Below are 16,719 nucleotides of genomic sequence, written 5' to 3'. Positions count from 1 at the left end.
GCCCAAAGCTGCACACTTTCCTCTTCCTCAGATGTGTGCCTGGATGGCCTCTTGGAAAGGAGGATTGTAGTCATTTGTCTCACAGAATAGACTTGTCATTCTTTCCTGCTTTTCACTATAATAGCTTTTGATACCTGTACTAGAAATCCTAACCTTGTCCAATGAATGAATTCACAAAGCCACAGACATCCTGCTATACCTTGGACATCCTAAAGGGAATCTGGGATGTAGATGCTGCACTAGTTCTGTAGTTTACTGGCCTTTTCCCCAAGGGATGAAATTCCACCAGCTTCCCCTTGTTGAGGCCACCATGCATGGGTGCTCACTATACCAGCATCTTACAGGCTTATGATTTTGTATACAGATCCTGGAAGGAATATTTTACTGGGCAATTATAAGCAAGTTAGCCCACAGAAACAGACAAGTCAAGTCCAACCTTGACCCAACAAGCTTTTCGTGCTGTATATCACTCAGTTGGTATCCATTCTTTCTCATTCTCCCTTCCTCCATCCCTGTTAAAGTGGTCTTAATAAGGCTTAGATTGATAACACAGCTTATACTTATGCTTCCTATATATTTAGCTTAGGGAAACCAGCAAAGAACATCAGAGAATGTGGAGGTAGAGGGACTTCATAGAATAGCAAGTCTAACCTCTTCGTAGTAGTTTTGACTAAGCTAAAGCATAAACCATGAATGAATAACCACAGGTTGCAGACAAGTTTGACAACTATCCCTCACCTTCCATCCTACATATAGATATGCCAAACCAGTGCCTATGCTGTGATGATGGTCCTATAAATCAAGTGATAGTGGCTGGTTTGTTGTTGATATTAAAGCCCAGAATTAAATTAGAAAATTACATGTAGAGAACCCAGAAATTTTCTGTAAACATAAGTTCTCTTATGTCACTATCTACTCAAGAGCTCACAACCAGCCCAACTTACACCCTCAGCATACTTGGCTGTCCCTGGCCAAAATGTTGCCATGTGTTCCGTAGATAGATAACTACCTCCATCCCGACAATGCCATCTGGCCCCAGCCGAGATCCTTCCACATAGCCAGCTCAATTCTGACCCTTTTTGTTTTTGTCTTGTAACTTACACAGGTATTCTTGAAAAGGCAAGAAGCTATTGATAGAAAGTTCTTAACCACTCTTAATTCCATCACCCAGACCCAGCTTGCACAACATTGTATTTTAGTGTGATCAACTCACAATGGACTTATATAACTCTTACAAGTGCAGGAACATCTGCACTTCTGTCTCAATTTTTTTAAGAACATGTAACTCTGTAGTGCATGTGTTTATCTAAGGGGGCTGTAAATTCTTTAAAGAATAATGCCTGCCATTTCCTTTTTACAACACATGCAATAGGAGGAAAATAGAAAAGCAGGACAGAAAAAAGTCAGGCTGTTGCTTTAAGTGGTACAGGTGTGTCTCCAGACCACAGATGTGTTGGGTCTGATGCAAGATGCAGAACAAACACCTATAATTACATTTCATCTGCCTTCTCCCTTCTCGATCTCTTAGGAAAAGTGGGTCAGTGACAAGCAATATGGTCAAAGCCTGGTGTGAGGAGAAGGGGGAAGCCAGGAGCCAGGTTAATCCCCAGGCTGGGTAGTGCAGCTCTGAGTAACTGAAACTTGATGCTGGGTGCTTTTGTAAGTGATGTTCAGGGTTTCAGAGAGAACTCTCCATGGCCCTGTTTGTCACCACAGCTTTGTGCTTATTCATCCCTGTATCCTTTTAACACTCCGTTACTCCCCTCCTGTTGCTCTGGGAGACAGGCAGAGGTGAGACATATTTTTCCATTTGGTCAGCTAGAAAGTGATACTGCAGCCTGTCAGATGTGACATCTCTGAGACAGCTCTGCCTTCCTTAGGCTGCTGCCACTGAGCAGACCTCTAAAGGGTACTTAAGGATACACACAAAGTTCTGCGACCCTTGAGAAGACCTGGGTCTCTACTTTTGTGGTAATGAATCTTGAGAAAAAAAAGATATACGCAAATGCTTTGTGTCTAAAAAGAAAAAAAAAAAAAAAGTCCTAGATACTTAACAGCAAAATGTGACTACAAGTGAAAGCAAGCCTGCTGGCCATGACTTGTACTCTCCTGAGGTTGGCTATGCCATCTGTCTTGTGATCCTGGAGCTTGAGAACAGGAGCTCCCGTGTCCTTCACCATCCACCCATCGTTCAGCTTTTACCTTTGCAACACTGCCTAAAACCTAGGATGCCTGAGAACTGAAAAGCCCTTCCGCAAGACCAGGATAGACTAAGTAGATTGGGGAAGAGCCTCATGGGCCTTCCAGACCCTGACCATAGCTTCTGAGGATGGAAAGGGAGCTGGCATATTAGAGTTGTTTAGAATGTGTGTCTGTGGAAGCACCTCAGAGCATCTGCTTCTTATGAGATACTGTAGCCACTCAATCCGGCTTCCTTCCAGGATTTTATGTGCAGGTGGCATATCTTTCCCGCCTAACTGCTAATTATGGCTCAGGGGACACTGAAGCAGTTACCAAGGGATGGCAAGCAGGTACCAAGAATCTTTCTCAGACAGAGTTTTGGAAATGAACCTCAATTAAGGCTTATTCAAAATAACCTTTACAGTTTTACTGAGACAAGCCCAGGGTTTGTTTTTGGGACAGCCCAGGCTCATATTCTTTGTCAATGGCAGTTGTGGCCTTCATGTCAATCTGTCCTTGCAGGTGGTCCATGTACAGCCTTAGCAGCTGGGGCTTCCTGGAAGACTCAATGATTTTGCTCAGATTTCCACTTAGCAAAGAGCAAACTAAAGCAAAGCCAAATGAAGCTCTTGTGCTGGCATTGGAGTGTGCAGTTGGATAGATGGAATGTTTTGTGCTGTCCTTTCCAGGGACATTCAGGGTGACACCCGGGGGGGGGGGGACCTGTAAATTTGTTCTTAAAGCCCCACAGAATGCTGAGTGGAAAAAAATTTTTGAAAATGGGAAAACGTGCCAGTCAATATTGCAAGAGGACAGGTAGGAGGAAGGAAGGGAGGGAAGGGGAGGGAATTTACAGCATTAATATGGCCAACCTTGAATTCTTGGCATATAAGAAAGTTCATAGCATTATGAAAGAGAAAGACTAACCAAAAGTCTATTTGTTTGTTTTTTTCACCACTTAAAGAATATAAGATGATAAAATCCCAGATGAACTTCACCTGCCTGTGTCCCTCCAACCTGCTGGAGGCCACAACGAGGTATTGGAAGATCTGGCCAGTTTAGAATCCTGGTGGTACCCACACCTCTCCTGCAGCTCAGTCAGTCCACAGGACAACAACTTCATTCCTCACATCTCACAAACCCCACAGGGCAGGGTTTCAGACAGTCACTCCACCCCCATAAGAGTATCCTAGGACTTCATAGGAGAGGCATTGAAGTGGGCGAAGCAGAAAGGCGCCCTGCCTTCCCTGAGGCTACCTCCCAGGTAGGAGAGAAGGGATCAGCCATCAGGAGCTCCTCAGCACTAAGCAAGAAAAGACAATGGGGGATAAGTCTGAGTGACTGAGGAACAGGAAGTGGTTCTTGTAGTCCTGTCTCACTCAAAAAACCTCATGTGGTGGTACATGCCTGCAGGCCCAGCTACTTGAGACTGAAATGAGAGGATCCCTTGAACCCTTAGTACTAGGTCTGTCTGTCCCAGATAAGACTCTTTCTCGACCCATTCAGGGTCCCTGTCTTTGGGTACCCATTGTGTTGGAACAAATCCACCGGAGTAAAGCAGACATGTGACCAAGGGGAATCCTTTCATTGTACCAAAAGCAAAGCATTCTCCTCAAAGGCAGAAAGGACTAATTTGTTGGGTTTATGGCCTGGGCAACTTGTGATACCAGTAGCAAATGCTCTCCTCCTTTGACCCACACACCTGAGAAATGTAACTAACATGAGTTATTGTCTGCTCCCAGCTTCAGCAGAGTGCATGACAGGAGCTCCAGTAGACAAAGCCTTGATCCCAGGCCCATACTGCCTCCTGACTATCTAAAGACAGCACGAATGTTCTGTTTGTTTGCTCATGTGTCTGGTTCATACACTTTGAATAAGTAATCCATCACAGGACCATATCCCCAGTCCCACCCCAGCTCCAAGGGGGCTGTTTATATCAATAAAACTGCTAAGGAGTTCCATCGCTCCTCTGAAGTTTCCTTGGATCCTTCAGAACATACTAGGTCTCACAGTGCTATCCCAGAAGTGTCCACAGACCTAACTGCTACTTTTTAAAAAGCTGTTGCTTGTCAGGGAATTAAAAAATACAGTCATGAGTGACAGACACCAAACCCAGGGAGCACAGAGGGAGAACACTCCTAGCCCCTCTCACAACAGGCTACTCTTGAGTTGTTTTAAGAAAGCCGAACTCAAGTTACAGGACATCTTAGAGACAGCCTTGGGCACTAGAAGTAGTGTGTCACCCGAAGGAAGTGTTCTTGCTTTGAGAGTGCTGTGAAGTCAGTAGAGTGGCTCAGCTCAGAGGCTGTTGGTGATATCCACGCAGCCTCCGCTTCCTGGGCCAACAGGTGGGTTTTCTCCCTAAATCTTGAAGTCATTCTGGTGTTGCTTTTGGAACGGAGAGTACAGAATAGTTCCCAGACCACTTTCTGTCCTGTTCTGCCTTGTTTTTTAAACTGGGAGGGAAGTATAATTCAGTGGTAAATACTTAACCAACATGCACAGTGGCTTCAATCTCCACCATACGAAGGAAAAAAAGAAAACTTTAAAAGGCAGGGGGAGTTGTATTGAGATATAATTTGCATATCATACAAATTATGTAGTTAAACAATTGATACTTTTAGTATTTTCATAGATTGTATAACTGTCTCCATAGACTAATTCTAGAATGTTTCTTTTCCCCTAGAAGTAAAATAAAACACATTCATAGTCTTCATTCTTTCCACAAACCTTACCCTCGGTCCTGTGAAACCACTAATCCCTGTTCATTTCTCTGCCTCTACCTATTCGAGACATATAAATGCAACCAGGTGATATGATGACTTGACTTCTTTCACATTACATGTTTTCAAAGTTTCTTCATGCCGTAACATTTATTGTGTTTTTTAAAAGATTTATTTACTTATTTTATTTATGTGATTACACTGTCGCTGTCTTCAGACACACCAGAAGANGGCATCAGATCCCATTGCAGATATTGTGAGCTACCATGTGGTTGCTGGGAATTGAACTCAGGACCTCTGAAAGAGCAGTCAGTGCTCTTAACTACTGAGCCACCTCTCCAGCTATGCATTTATTGTGTTTTTAAAAATTATTTTATTAGCATGATTATACTTGGATAATTTCATTCATGTGTACGTTGAGTTCCTAAGCTCACCTAATATTGGGCAAGAAGAAAATTGCAGCAGTTTCTCTTAATGTCCCAACTGTTTGCTAAGTCCCTAACACAAGTGTGCCTGCACATAGTGCACAGGTCAGGTGCTTTCTTCTCTCCCCATGCTTGTTGGTCCAGCTGTCCTGGCTTTCTGATTGAGAACCAAAGTTGATGGGCAAGACCAACAACCAAGCAGGGGAAGCCAACCCTAGAGCCAGGACTGGAGCCAGGACATAGCCACTGCTGCTGGACTGGGAATACTGGAAGCCATCCTTGGCCATTTGGAGATGTTAATTAGGCTGGCAAATCCCCACCGGTCTCGGTCTGCCAGTGTTGAGTTGCATGTGCAGGCTTCCCCATCCACTGCCTGCACCTGTTCCCTTCCTCAGCGCCATTCCAAGGGGTCTGAATAACCCCATCAGGGCTCTGATCCTCCTCTGCCTGCCTTCCTGCTGGGAGAATAGTTAGCACTTGCCTAAAGCTGGAACCCTGGTTCAGTCTTTCTCCCTCACCCATGCCAACTCTCAAAATCATTCTCTTTCCTAATTATCTTGAACCGGTTAATCATTTCCACACTGACTGTTCAGTAACAAGGATGTGGGGAGAGGCAGCCACGCATCTTGTCTGCCCGGGGCCCACATTTACCCCAGGTGTCGATGCTGGACAGCAGGCTTTCCTCAAAGAAAAGAAGCTTGCTTCAAACTGCACTCCTTTGCGGCTGAGAAAAACATGCCCTACAAAAACTGACAAGCTCTCAAATAGCAACACCAGGCTGAACTGCAGAGAATACAAACCTCCAACCATACTTAGTTATTTCTGAATTAAAGAAAGATAACCCTTGTTGATATCCAGAATATCAAAGAAGTCACACAACACCAAAAAGCAAAACACTTCTCTGGAAATGGCTTCTGGATTCTCCTCCAGGCTCAGTCTCTTGTGTATGAGCTCCCAGCTGGCTCCACCCATGCTGGTTAGTGTCTGAGGTAGACTGTGAAGGGGTCTCTCCAGGAATCTCTCTCCTACATATAGAGAAACTGGCTGCTGATGTCCCAGCACCACTCATGTCCAGGCATGTCTTCTAATCCAAGACACACTGTAACCCTGCCGTACAGCATTTCTCAAGTCACCATGGAGCCTCTCAAGACTTTCCTTTTCTAACTTGACTCTCCTTTAGATACCACAGACACATGTGTGCCCACTTATTTGTGTGTTCTACCTCCCCTACTATGGCTTTTGTTTGTTGTATTCATTACTACGACCTCTAATGCTACTCAGAACGTATCAACTGGACACAGTTGATGAAAAGAAAGATGGAAAAACTCCTGCTTTGTGCCTCTTTCCTCCCAGGCATCGTGTGCCCCCCTCCCCAGTCTCTTCTCATTCCTTATCTTCAAGCTCAGTGCTCTCTCTTCTAGACTCTTCCAGCAGTATGTGTGCTAACCCCTGGGATTGTATAGTGTACTACGAAGCTACAGCCTATTCCCTAGTCCCAGCAACTGGGAGCTCAGCCTTCAAGAGTCCTGCCTGCATGTCAAGAGTAGGTGACATCTGAGCCCTATGGAATAATCAAAGCAGCCTCCAACTGCTTCGGCCTATGCATCGTCTTAATTCAACCATGGATTGGCAGTTACTGAGATAGTCTTTGTGGGCCAGCACACCACACTAGGCTGTGTCTGGGGACCCTCAAGAGAGGAGCAAACCAGTCCTCATCAGCAATTACAAACAAGTCTTCCATTGTTAGTGCACCATCTGCTTTCTGGGTTTCCACCAATCGAGGGCCTGTATGCATAGTATAACCAGGGTGTGTGTGTGGGGGGGGGGCTGCAGGAGAGTGAGATCAAGGATCCCCTTCATAAAGAGCCTCTTGTCACTTGGGAGGGCATCAGGGGCGTGGTTCTGAAAACCTGAAGCTCTCAACTCAAGGTAGACCCATGCACACAGGCACTCTCTGCTTGCTGTCTTCCATTAGATGAAGTGGAGCCCTGCAGTATAGCACACTGGAAAAATAAGAAATCTAGAAAATGACGTTAATGTCAAAGGGCCTACTAGGTCCTTAGCCCAGACAGAGCTGCTCATGCCCTCACATGGAGAAGAAGCCAAGTCATAGTAGGACAAGGAACTGCCATTTGGTCATTCAGGGCTGGTTAAGGATCGTGGCTTCCCACCCCAAGTACTCAAAACTTGGGGCCTGAGTGTTCTTCAATAGCTTAGAAAATCAAACTTCATAGAAGTACACACGTACTTCCTTCAGAGAAGTGTAAAAGAAAGAATGCCCAAATGGTGTTAGAAAAAAATGTCCAGTTGCTGTGCCAACCTTGGCAGATGAGATCAGCAGAAAGTCTGAGTTTACAATTATAGCAGTGTGCACAGTATTTTGTGTCTCTGCTAATGTCCAGCCTCAATAGGGGCCTAGCTAATCTAGAATGAAGGAGAGTTGGGGGAAGGAGGGCTGGGAAGAGAACTGCTTTCTGAAAGCAAAAGCAGGGTCCATGTGGATAGTATGGGGAGTAAGATGGTATGGAGCGGGTGATAGGGACCTGTCATAAGGAATCAAAAGCCGAGATCTTCCCTAGAGTCCGCATGCTTCAGAGGACTCAGCTATAAACACAGCACCAACTGGCATTTGATCCCATTGAGTGAGTATTGAAGTGAACGTTCAGGAATGATGCACAAAGCTTTAGGACTAGTGCGACTAGGGGATACATGTGTTATCAGGGCTAGGGGATACATGTGTTATCAGCTGTGTGTGTCATTATGAAGCTGCAGCTGGGGGCATGCCATCTTCTCATTCATGGGATTTTTTATCTTTTCTCCCTTCAGATTAAGATACATACTGTTCTTGTTACGATGCTTGAGCAAGGTAAGACTGCCTTTGGTGGGTCCCCCACCCCTGCCAAACCTTTAGTTGACTTTTATATACCTTGACTTTATATACCTGCTCTCCTCCTTCTTTGGCCTCAGCCTTGCCTGCTTCCTGTCTCCTCTCAAGGGGCCCTGCCCACTCTCCTGCCCCTACATGTCTGTGCTGCCTGTGGAGCCCAGCTCTGCCTGTCTTTCTTCTTCAAGTACACTCTGGGTGGAATCTGACACGAACACCTGCCATCGTGGAAAATGTCTTTGTCACCTCCCCTTTGTGTGGGGGGCTGCAGGGAGCCGTGGGTACAGGGCCGCGCTCCCCCCCTTTTTTTGTTGGCCAAGCCTAGAGAAGCAGGATGTTGAGATGAGCCGATAAGATGAGGCACGTGCTGGCCTAACCTTTGACTGCTTGCCTAGCAGAGGCGTCCAAAGGCCAAGGCCTCCACACAGGGAGGGCAGGTCATCAAGGAGGGCTACTGAATAGAGCAGCTGGAGGAAGAAAAGCAGACAAAAGCTGGGCGAGGGGAGAGGGCAGCGAACCCCTGGATCCACAGTCTAGGACGCTGAGAACGAGCTGAGGTGGCAGGTGGGACCTCACAGCCTGACCTTTCTGTCCTGGCTCCGGGATCCTGACCCAGCACAGATAGCTCAGATGGATGACAGCCACCACTGCAGAACTGGGTAGCAACTCTCCAGTATGGCTGTACTGGTTCTCTGGTTCACGGGCAGGAGATGCTTAGATAACACCTATGATAAATCCACTCAAAAGAGAAAGCTGTCATTTATTAACCATGTATGTTCCTACGGTGGTCCCAACACAAATAGAAGTAGCTTACCCAGGACACTCCGTAACCCAGCAGCCTGCCATACCTGCAGGCTAGATGTGCAGATGGCCACTGCAGTGAGTCATTCCTCTAGCCCAGCCACCCTTTCTCTTCTTCTCAACCATGGCTTTAGATGGGTCCCAGTGGCTAACTTACATCAGCCCTCAAAGGTGATAGGATCTACAGAATACAAGTTCTCTAGTCAGAAAGGGGTGAAACAGAATTGTAAGGTCCCTTCCCAGTAGGAATTTAGCGGCAAAGATTTGTATTTTTATCTCTGACCTGGCAGAGGTAAAATATGAATCCAAATGTCCTTTGAGTAAGCCACGGCTTCCACCTCCAGCAGAGGCCAAGATGGGGCAGTACTATCTGCAGCTTGCAAGTATAGGCACTGTATCAAGAAGGCAGTCCTTATCTTTTGAGATTCACTTATGCATTCTGCAGCTACTGCCTCTGCATCCATCTTGGGGAGCATCAGTGGGTACAGGGGAACCACTGCAGGATGAAGGTGTGCCAGCAGAAAGTCAAAGGCTAAAGGCACGCAGGAGTCCTGGGTGCACTGGATCCTGGTGTGCTCTCTGCCTTTAGGTGTACAGGTCTCCCTTGTTTGCAGAGCTTTGAAATGCTAGCTCAGCTTTGCTCAATGGGACAGCTGACACTACCCTGTCCATCTGTAGGAGCTCAAACTGTGACCCAACTATCCTAGTCTTCCTTGGTAGAGGGGAATCAGGATACGGGCTAAAATGGTTGCTTCTGGCCAAGCATGAGCAAGTGGTTCATTCCTTTGCCTACTATCTTTAAGCATTTACTGACATGCTTTTTTTTTTTTTTCCTTTTTGGCTTCTAATTCTAACTGATGTAATCAGAGTGGGTAGCATTTCAAACCCAAATCCTCTGTGAGGTTCAATCAGGTTTCTGCCTTTAATTGTGGGCACCAAGCAGCAAAACCAATGCACATTTAAAAACAACACTGATCTTTGGATGGCTACATCTAGCTGAGCTCGCTGCCTTTGTGTAAGGCAATCTGGGTTTTGTATTTTTGCAATGCTGGGACTCAGGCCTTCATGCATGCTAAGCAAGTGTTCTACAACTGAGCTAACCCCACCCTTAGTAGCCTGTTTCTGATGAGGAAACCAATATGAAAAGGGCCCCGGACCTCTCTGTCCACCAGCCCCACTGAGCCTAGAAGGGAGGGAGAGGGAAAGTCTGTCTGTGGAATCTGAAAGTGAAAAACCATAGTGTGCATGGGATAGAGTGTCTCCATGGGTCAAGAGAAGTTTAAGTATTAATTTCAGAAGCTCTTCCCCAGAAAGGATAGGACAAGGCCGGAAAACGTATTAACAAATGAACAAAATAATCTAAATAAGTTTCCAACACTAGTAATGACAATTTCAAGAGGAGAAGCCCATAGGGAGGAGACTGCAGGAGTCCTGCTTTTGAGGTTTGTTCTAGGCAGGGGCCACTCAGGGAAGCTTAGAGCATTTAAAAATATATTACAAGGGGGAGGGTGACGAAAGGATCCTCTCATTCGCCGAGAGGCCCTCGGGAGGCCAGCGACGCCGCAACAGTGGCTGAGTGTTGCAGCAGACATTCTTGTATTCCTCAGAGCTCCCAGACAGTCACCCTGGGGATGGGAAGAGTGCAGAGCTGCGAGTTTTAATTTTATTCCTTGTTCCCTCTAGTGCCAAATAGCTGCATGCTCATCTGGACTCATTCAGACAAGCAATTTAGCCGTGACCTCTAGTCTTAGGCCCTTTAGGGAATAAGTGAGTAGTAGCTCGTGTGAAATATCAAAGTGTAAACATGCTAGGATCCCAGAAACACAGCATTGCCATTGACTTTGCCCAGGGCCCCTTCATGGCCTTCACTCCAGTGTTGCTGCAATCCGAGGCCTTTCTCTTGATTCCTTACTTCTGTACTAGCCAGAAAGGCTGGTTTTTATACCAAAGATCCACGATCTGTAGTTTATTTTATGTTGTAGAAGAACCCAGGGCAAACACTTAAGAGGAGTAGCATATTTTTTTGATACATTCAACAAACATTCTTGCCCAGCACACTGTTGGCAGGGAGGACTTCAAACCCATTTCCCAATGATCAAGTTCCCTGTCTTCTGAGCATGTATGTACTTCCTGGAGTGTGTGAACAGAGATTCTCATTGGCCTCTGTGATGTGGCCATTCTCTGCTTCCTTTGCAGGGGTTTTGACCTCCAGCCTGAGTATGGACCCCAAGAAAATCCTCCATGTGGAAGAAAGAGGCACATATTTCCCCTGATTTCCTCAGAACCATCAAAATCTAGACTTCGGGAACCTGCCACTGTGCCAGCACATGTATGTAGCAAGCCTCCCCATGGTTGGGCCCCCAAGATCAGAGGCGATCTAGTTTGTGAGGAACCTTCAAGCAAGGCTGTGTCCCTCTTGTTGTCTTGGAATCTCGCCAACCAAGCCTTGGGTATCAGAAGAAGAAAAGAAAGTCACCACCAACCAGGAACAAACCTGCTGTCATACGGGCAATGGAGAAGCCTAAAGTCTCTAGGAGAATACAGTAGCAAAAGATTTGGGGCCCACAGGGAAGGGACAAAGGGCACTTGTCTGTATCGCCGAATCATTTTCCTTTCATTTATACACCCAAGCTTGATTCCCAAAAGGGCTGACAAAATAACTGTGTAATTGTTGGAGGAATTTCCTCCATACTGATTTTGCTAATCCTTATGTTAGGATTTATAGTTTACTCAAAATTTCATCATTATGGAAACTGGCTGTCCCCAGAGTCTTTTCCCACAGGAAGTTTCACCTCCACCATTGAACCTTTTCCACCTGGAGCGGAGGCCCCACTGACTTAAGATTCTCCTGACAACACAGTGTTCTATCAGGTGATGTTCCCACACAGAGCGAGCAGAGGGCAGGGGCCAGGGGGAGTGACCATGCATGAAAATATGGGAGTATCCACATGAGAGCACTAAGCAGATGGATAGCACCCCTGCCCAGCCCTGCCCAGCCTAGCCCAGCACCACAAACATCAGTACACAAGATTAGTGCCTGCTCCAGGGCTGACCAACACCCCCATTGTGTCCAGTGCTCATCTGCAGTCTTCTTCCTGACTGCTGTTCAGAGTCCAAGACAGGCCTCAGAAACAGTACTTGTCACATGAGTTTTAGGGTAACAGATTCCAGGCAATAGATTTGATCTTTTTATACACACACACACACACACACACACACACACACACACGCTCGCGCATCAAATTTTATATATTGGCTCTAAGAAAGGTGTGTTGTGCCTATTAGGGATGGGAGGGAAGGAAGGAGTTAAATGTGTCCCTTACTGGACATGACCATCTCGGACCTTAGAATTCGACAACTAAGCATTCACAGGGAAGACTTCTGTGTGGTCTCACACACACACACACACACACACACACACACACACACACACCCCACACCCGTGTTTCTGTCCTGGCCCTGGTGCTGTCTCAGAGTTCCAGTTTTGCTTCCTTCCCTGCTCTACTTCAGAGCAAAACAGAAAATGCTGCAGAGATCATCTCTTGCTTCATGGACCTGCTATGTGACGCCATTCCCAGTGCACATATATAGATGAGCCCTTCGCTCAAAGCAGGAAAGCAGCCATAGAGGATAGACTCAAGGGGCTCAGGCATGGGAAAGAATGTCCTGGCTGTGGCCACCTCTCTACCTTCCTCTGCCCTCTGACCTCACACATGTTACTACTCCTAGCCTGCTTGGTCACTTCTCTCAGCCTGCTTACCCACCTCATCAGTGTCCATTCCCCAGAGAAGTCAGCCTTTTATATCTACTACAGAGCTGATTTGGCTGCTACTGACCTTGGAAGAGGAAAAAAAAAAAAAAAAAAAAAAAAAAAACGGAGCCAGAAGCCATACTCAGTCTTGTAGTGAGTGGGAATTCTGAGAGTGAGCCGTTCTAGGAGCACCTTCCCACTACAGGGAAAACCCGTCCTCCTGCAGTGACAGGAATACAGCAGCCTCTCAGCCAGGCCCACAGACAGAAGCACCAAGGTCAGAGAGAACAGGACATGGCAAAGCAGGAAAGGGGCCCTGTGTGCTGTTTCTAAGGGTCCAGGATATTCACTTATTGGAGGTTGATGGTGACAGAAGGGAAATAGGCTGTCATGACATTTCCCATTGTGTCAGTGAAACCTTGATTCTTATCTGTGTGTCTGTCTGTCTGTGTGTTTGTGTGTGTGTGTCTATGTGTGGCCAGTATTGCTCAGATTTCTGTTATTGATCTGTTACCAGACCTGGTTCCTGCAGAAAGCGCTTCCCAAGTCCTGGGCACTAAAGGCCCCTGCAGCACCAGGTCATGAAGTAGCTTCTGCAGGAACACTTATCTTCAGGCCCCATAGACCCCTGCTGTGAAATTCCTGTCATTTTGGAAGTCTTTCATTTTCATCTTTTTCAGTCGTAACAGAACCCAGGGCCACAACCCAGGTCCCAGAGGTCCTGTTTAACTCACAGATGTCTCTTCATAATTCCATTTGCTTCTACAAGCCCTCAGACTTGGAGTGAGAAATTCAATTGGAGGTAGCAAATAATTTGAACTTCTTGTAACCTAATGATTTTACCAACCCCACACCCAGGTTGACAGCAACAGTTTATGCCTGTTTATGTTTTACTTATTTATTTAGTCCATGGGTCTTGGGCTGGTAATAGCTCTGGTTAGAGACCTAAGAGCTGGAGAGTAGAGACTCTGGCAACCATGTTTGATTGCATTCAGCAGCTCTTGTTATTTAGGGTAGAAAATTGAAATGATCAAGTTTGGTGTTTCCTTTTGTCAGTTAGAAAAGCAAATATTGTGTTTTCATAATAAATGTCTTTTAGCAAAATTGCTAAGGGTCACTCATCTGGTGAGACCCTCCCGAGAGCCACTTGTCACATTAGTATTAGTAGGTCAGCCATCTGTGATAAAAGTGTCCCTAATTACCACAAAGTGTGGCAAGACTCTCTGGGCTCCTGCAGGGCCTGGCCAGTACCCGCCCTTCTCCACATGCTGACTTCCCGATGTCCATAAAGAGGGAAACTGATATTTATAGTCTTGTTGATTAGACTTTCATGCTGTTTAAAAAAAAAAAAAAAGTAACCCCACAAAACTTGGATGCTTTAAAAATAGCCAGACCTTCAGCAGACTGAAGAAAAGAAATATGGCCTGGTGAGTGACTCCCAGAGTCCTCAGCAGCCATGCTGGCAGATCTTGAGAGCCCCAGGAATGGACTCTGACTCTGCCATATGCTGTTTAGTAGGACCCTTAGCCTTATAAGGAGATCACACAGCTCCAGAGAGCCATGCAAACCCTGTCTTCCTGACTATCCTCAGGTGTCCTTTCCTTTTCTCCACTGACCTGTCGTGGAGGTTTGATGAACCCGCTAAACCTTCCTGTGTGTCTTACATGTAGCTGTTCACTCCATACTTACTGAAGGGAATGTCACATCTAAGGGAAACTCACCCAGAGACACCCATCCTTGTATTTGCACCCAGTTCTATGTATATGATGTACACAGTAAGCAAGCATTTCCTTAGTTTCAGGTCTACAATATTTAGTATGTGTAAATAGGGGGACATTTGATAGAGATGATAAATTAAGTTATAGCATGTCATTTGATTGTTCTGATGTCTCTTTGTTATTTAATTTCCCAGTGCTGCACAACTAGGTTGTTCTGAGGGGCGTGTGGTTGGGCGAACCTCCAGACCTGTTCCACATTGTCAGGAGTGTACATGTGCACTAGGGACACACTCCATAAAGGCAGCCATGCTGGGAAAACACTTAGCTCCATAATGGTGCCACTCAACTCTAGCTCGCTCTTTTTTGTTCTGATTGACTGTGATGAGTTGATGAGTGAGAAACACGGCACCTAGGTGCTGCATGTTTCTGACATTCTTATAGTTTGTAGAAAATAAAAGTTTATCACACCATCTAATAAAAATATTGATTTGATTTTTTGTTGAACAAAGCTATTCAAAAGCATTCTGTATATCAAAGCTGGCAGAAGTGTCCAGTATGGTAGTTGATCCCATTGAGAGCTTACACGTGCTTGTGTAGAATTACTTTCTGGTTCATAGTATGGAATGCTAACATCCAGCTACCAGAGGACCTGCAGCCTCTGATGGCCACAACCTTCTCTGCATATGTGGTTCCTCAAAACGCCCTGTCCTCCATCTGTCTTCTCACCTACTTAGACTCATCCATCTTTAAATAAGGCATGAGCGGGCCGGGACAGTCTGTCTCTACAACTGGTATGCAGCCTCACAAGGACCTTTGCCCCCTGCTCTGTCTTTTCTAGGCAGCCTCCTGTACTAGCTAGAGTCCCTTCCCTAAGGAGTAAGGAGTATTTGAGGACTTTGTAAAAATTACATATTTTACAACATGTAATTTGGAGTACTTCTATTATGGCTGAAGTTAGGTATTGATATTTTCTTCCTCGGGACTTCAGCAGTTACACTGTATCCTATCTCATGGTCTCTGAGGGCATCCTGGGCCACTCCATGGTCCAGACAGTAGTGAATTCTCAGAATGCTGAACAACTTGTTTCTGTAGCCAATGCTTGCTGAGTACCCATTACTTACAGAACATGTTGGTATCCTGAGAAAGGTCGTCCTGGTGTGTTCTGGGGTGTCAAGTGCAAAGCAGAGCCTGAATTGACCTGAATTCTTTTTAGCTTAACTGATCATCAAGAGCTCATGTAGATAGTCCCTTCTAGAGACAACACAAGTTCTGCGAATCAGAAGCAGTAGTTCTCAGCCTTCTGAATCATTTAGGCTCCACTAAGGATTCAGACTCCTGCCTCACTTCTTCCCAGGATAGAACTAAAGCATCCGTATTCCTCAAGCTACCCAGGAGGTAATGGATGCCTCAGGATCATGTGGGGAGCCAGAGGAGCCCCACTGATGGTACTGAAGGCAGTCTGAATGTGTCTGTGGAGATGGATGGCCACCGCTCTATGTCTGCTCCTTGGAGCTGAGTCCCTCCCTCTTGCTAACCTTTCAGCTTGGCAGATGGCCTTCCAGGATTCACAGGGAGCTTTCCTCTGGGGTCACATTGGGATACTGTTCAGATATGGAAATGAAGGCTGTTGTCACTATTTAGTCTCATAAAGATTACTTTTTTATTTATAGCAAAAAGATGGGAAGGGGTTGGTTGATTCTAAGGCATCATGTTTCCTCTAAGAGACTGAGTCATCTTCAAAAACCCTCATCAACACCCCCATGGAGTCTCAGACCATGTCATAGAGTCCAGCTTCCGATGGAAAGGACCATTATTAGAAGAATGCAGTCATCGGGGTTTGGTTTTGTTGTATTTCAGGGCAAATAAAAGCCTGTTTCTTCCCTGTTTTCTCATAGAATATTTCCTAGTGAGAAGATAACCACACTTACAGTGTTTACTTCTGTGCACACATGCAGTGTGTGGCTCTGTGTGTGTGTGTCATTTAAGCCAAGGACACTTAATAGAAACATTTATATTAAGGAGTACTGTTCTCACTTGCTCTTCTTCCTATGAATGGATACGGTTTTAATTGCATTTTATTTTCAACAAAACAAAACCCATGGGGGTTGTGAGAAAAGATCAGAAAGTACTTCTCTACATATATGGTTCCTTAACACCCTGGTCTACAAGCTGGGAACAGCCACCGTGTCCTCCATCCATCTCAGCTGTTTAAGAAAAGAAAGAAAAAAACAAAACA

General features: G+C 45.7%; 1 protein-coding gene across 4 annotated transcripts in view; it reads left to right on the top strand.

Annotated features, from left to right (window-relative positions):
- Positions 1 to 14,958, top strand: part of Ralgapa2 (Ral GTPase activating protein catalytic alpha subunit 2) — a 270,234-nt gene extending 255,276 nt beyond the window's left edge. For all 4 annotated transcript variants that reach the window (XM_029536075.1, XM_029536074.1, XM_029536073.1 and 1 more), the window contains 2 exons: positions 8,156 to 8,195; positions 11,211 to 14,958. In XM_029536075.1, coding sequence (XP_029391935.1) covers positions 8,156 to 8,160 — 5 coding nt within the window. In that variant the 3' untranslated portion in view covers positions 8,161 to 8,195; positions 11,211 to 14,958. The remainder of the gene's footprint in view (positions 1 to 8,155; positions 8,196 to 11,210) is intronic.
- The last annotated feature ends 1,761 nt before the right edge of the window (positions 14,959 to 16,719 follow it).

Source organism: Mus pahari, chromosome 3, assembly GCF_900095145.1.
Source record: "Mus pahari chromosome 3, PAHARI_EIJ_v1.1, whole genome shotgun sequence".
In the NCBI taxonomy this organism is placed as follows: Eukaryota; Metazoa; Chordata; class Mammalia; order Rodentia; family Muridae; genus Mus; species Mus pahari.
The sequence above is the reverse complement of the archived record's forward strand: the minus strand, read 5'-3'. Positions and strand labels throughout refer to the sequence as shown.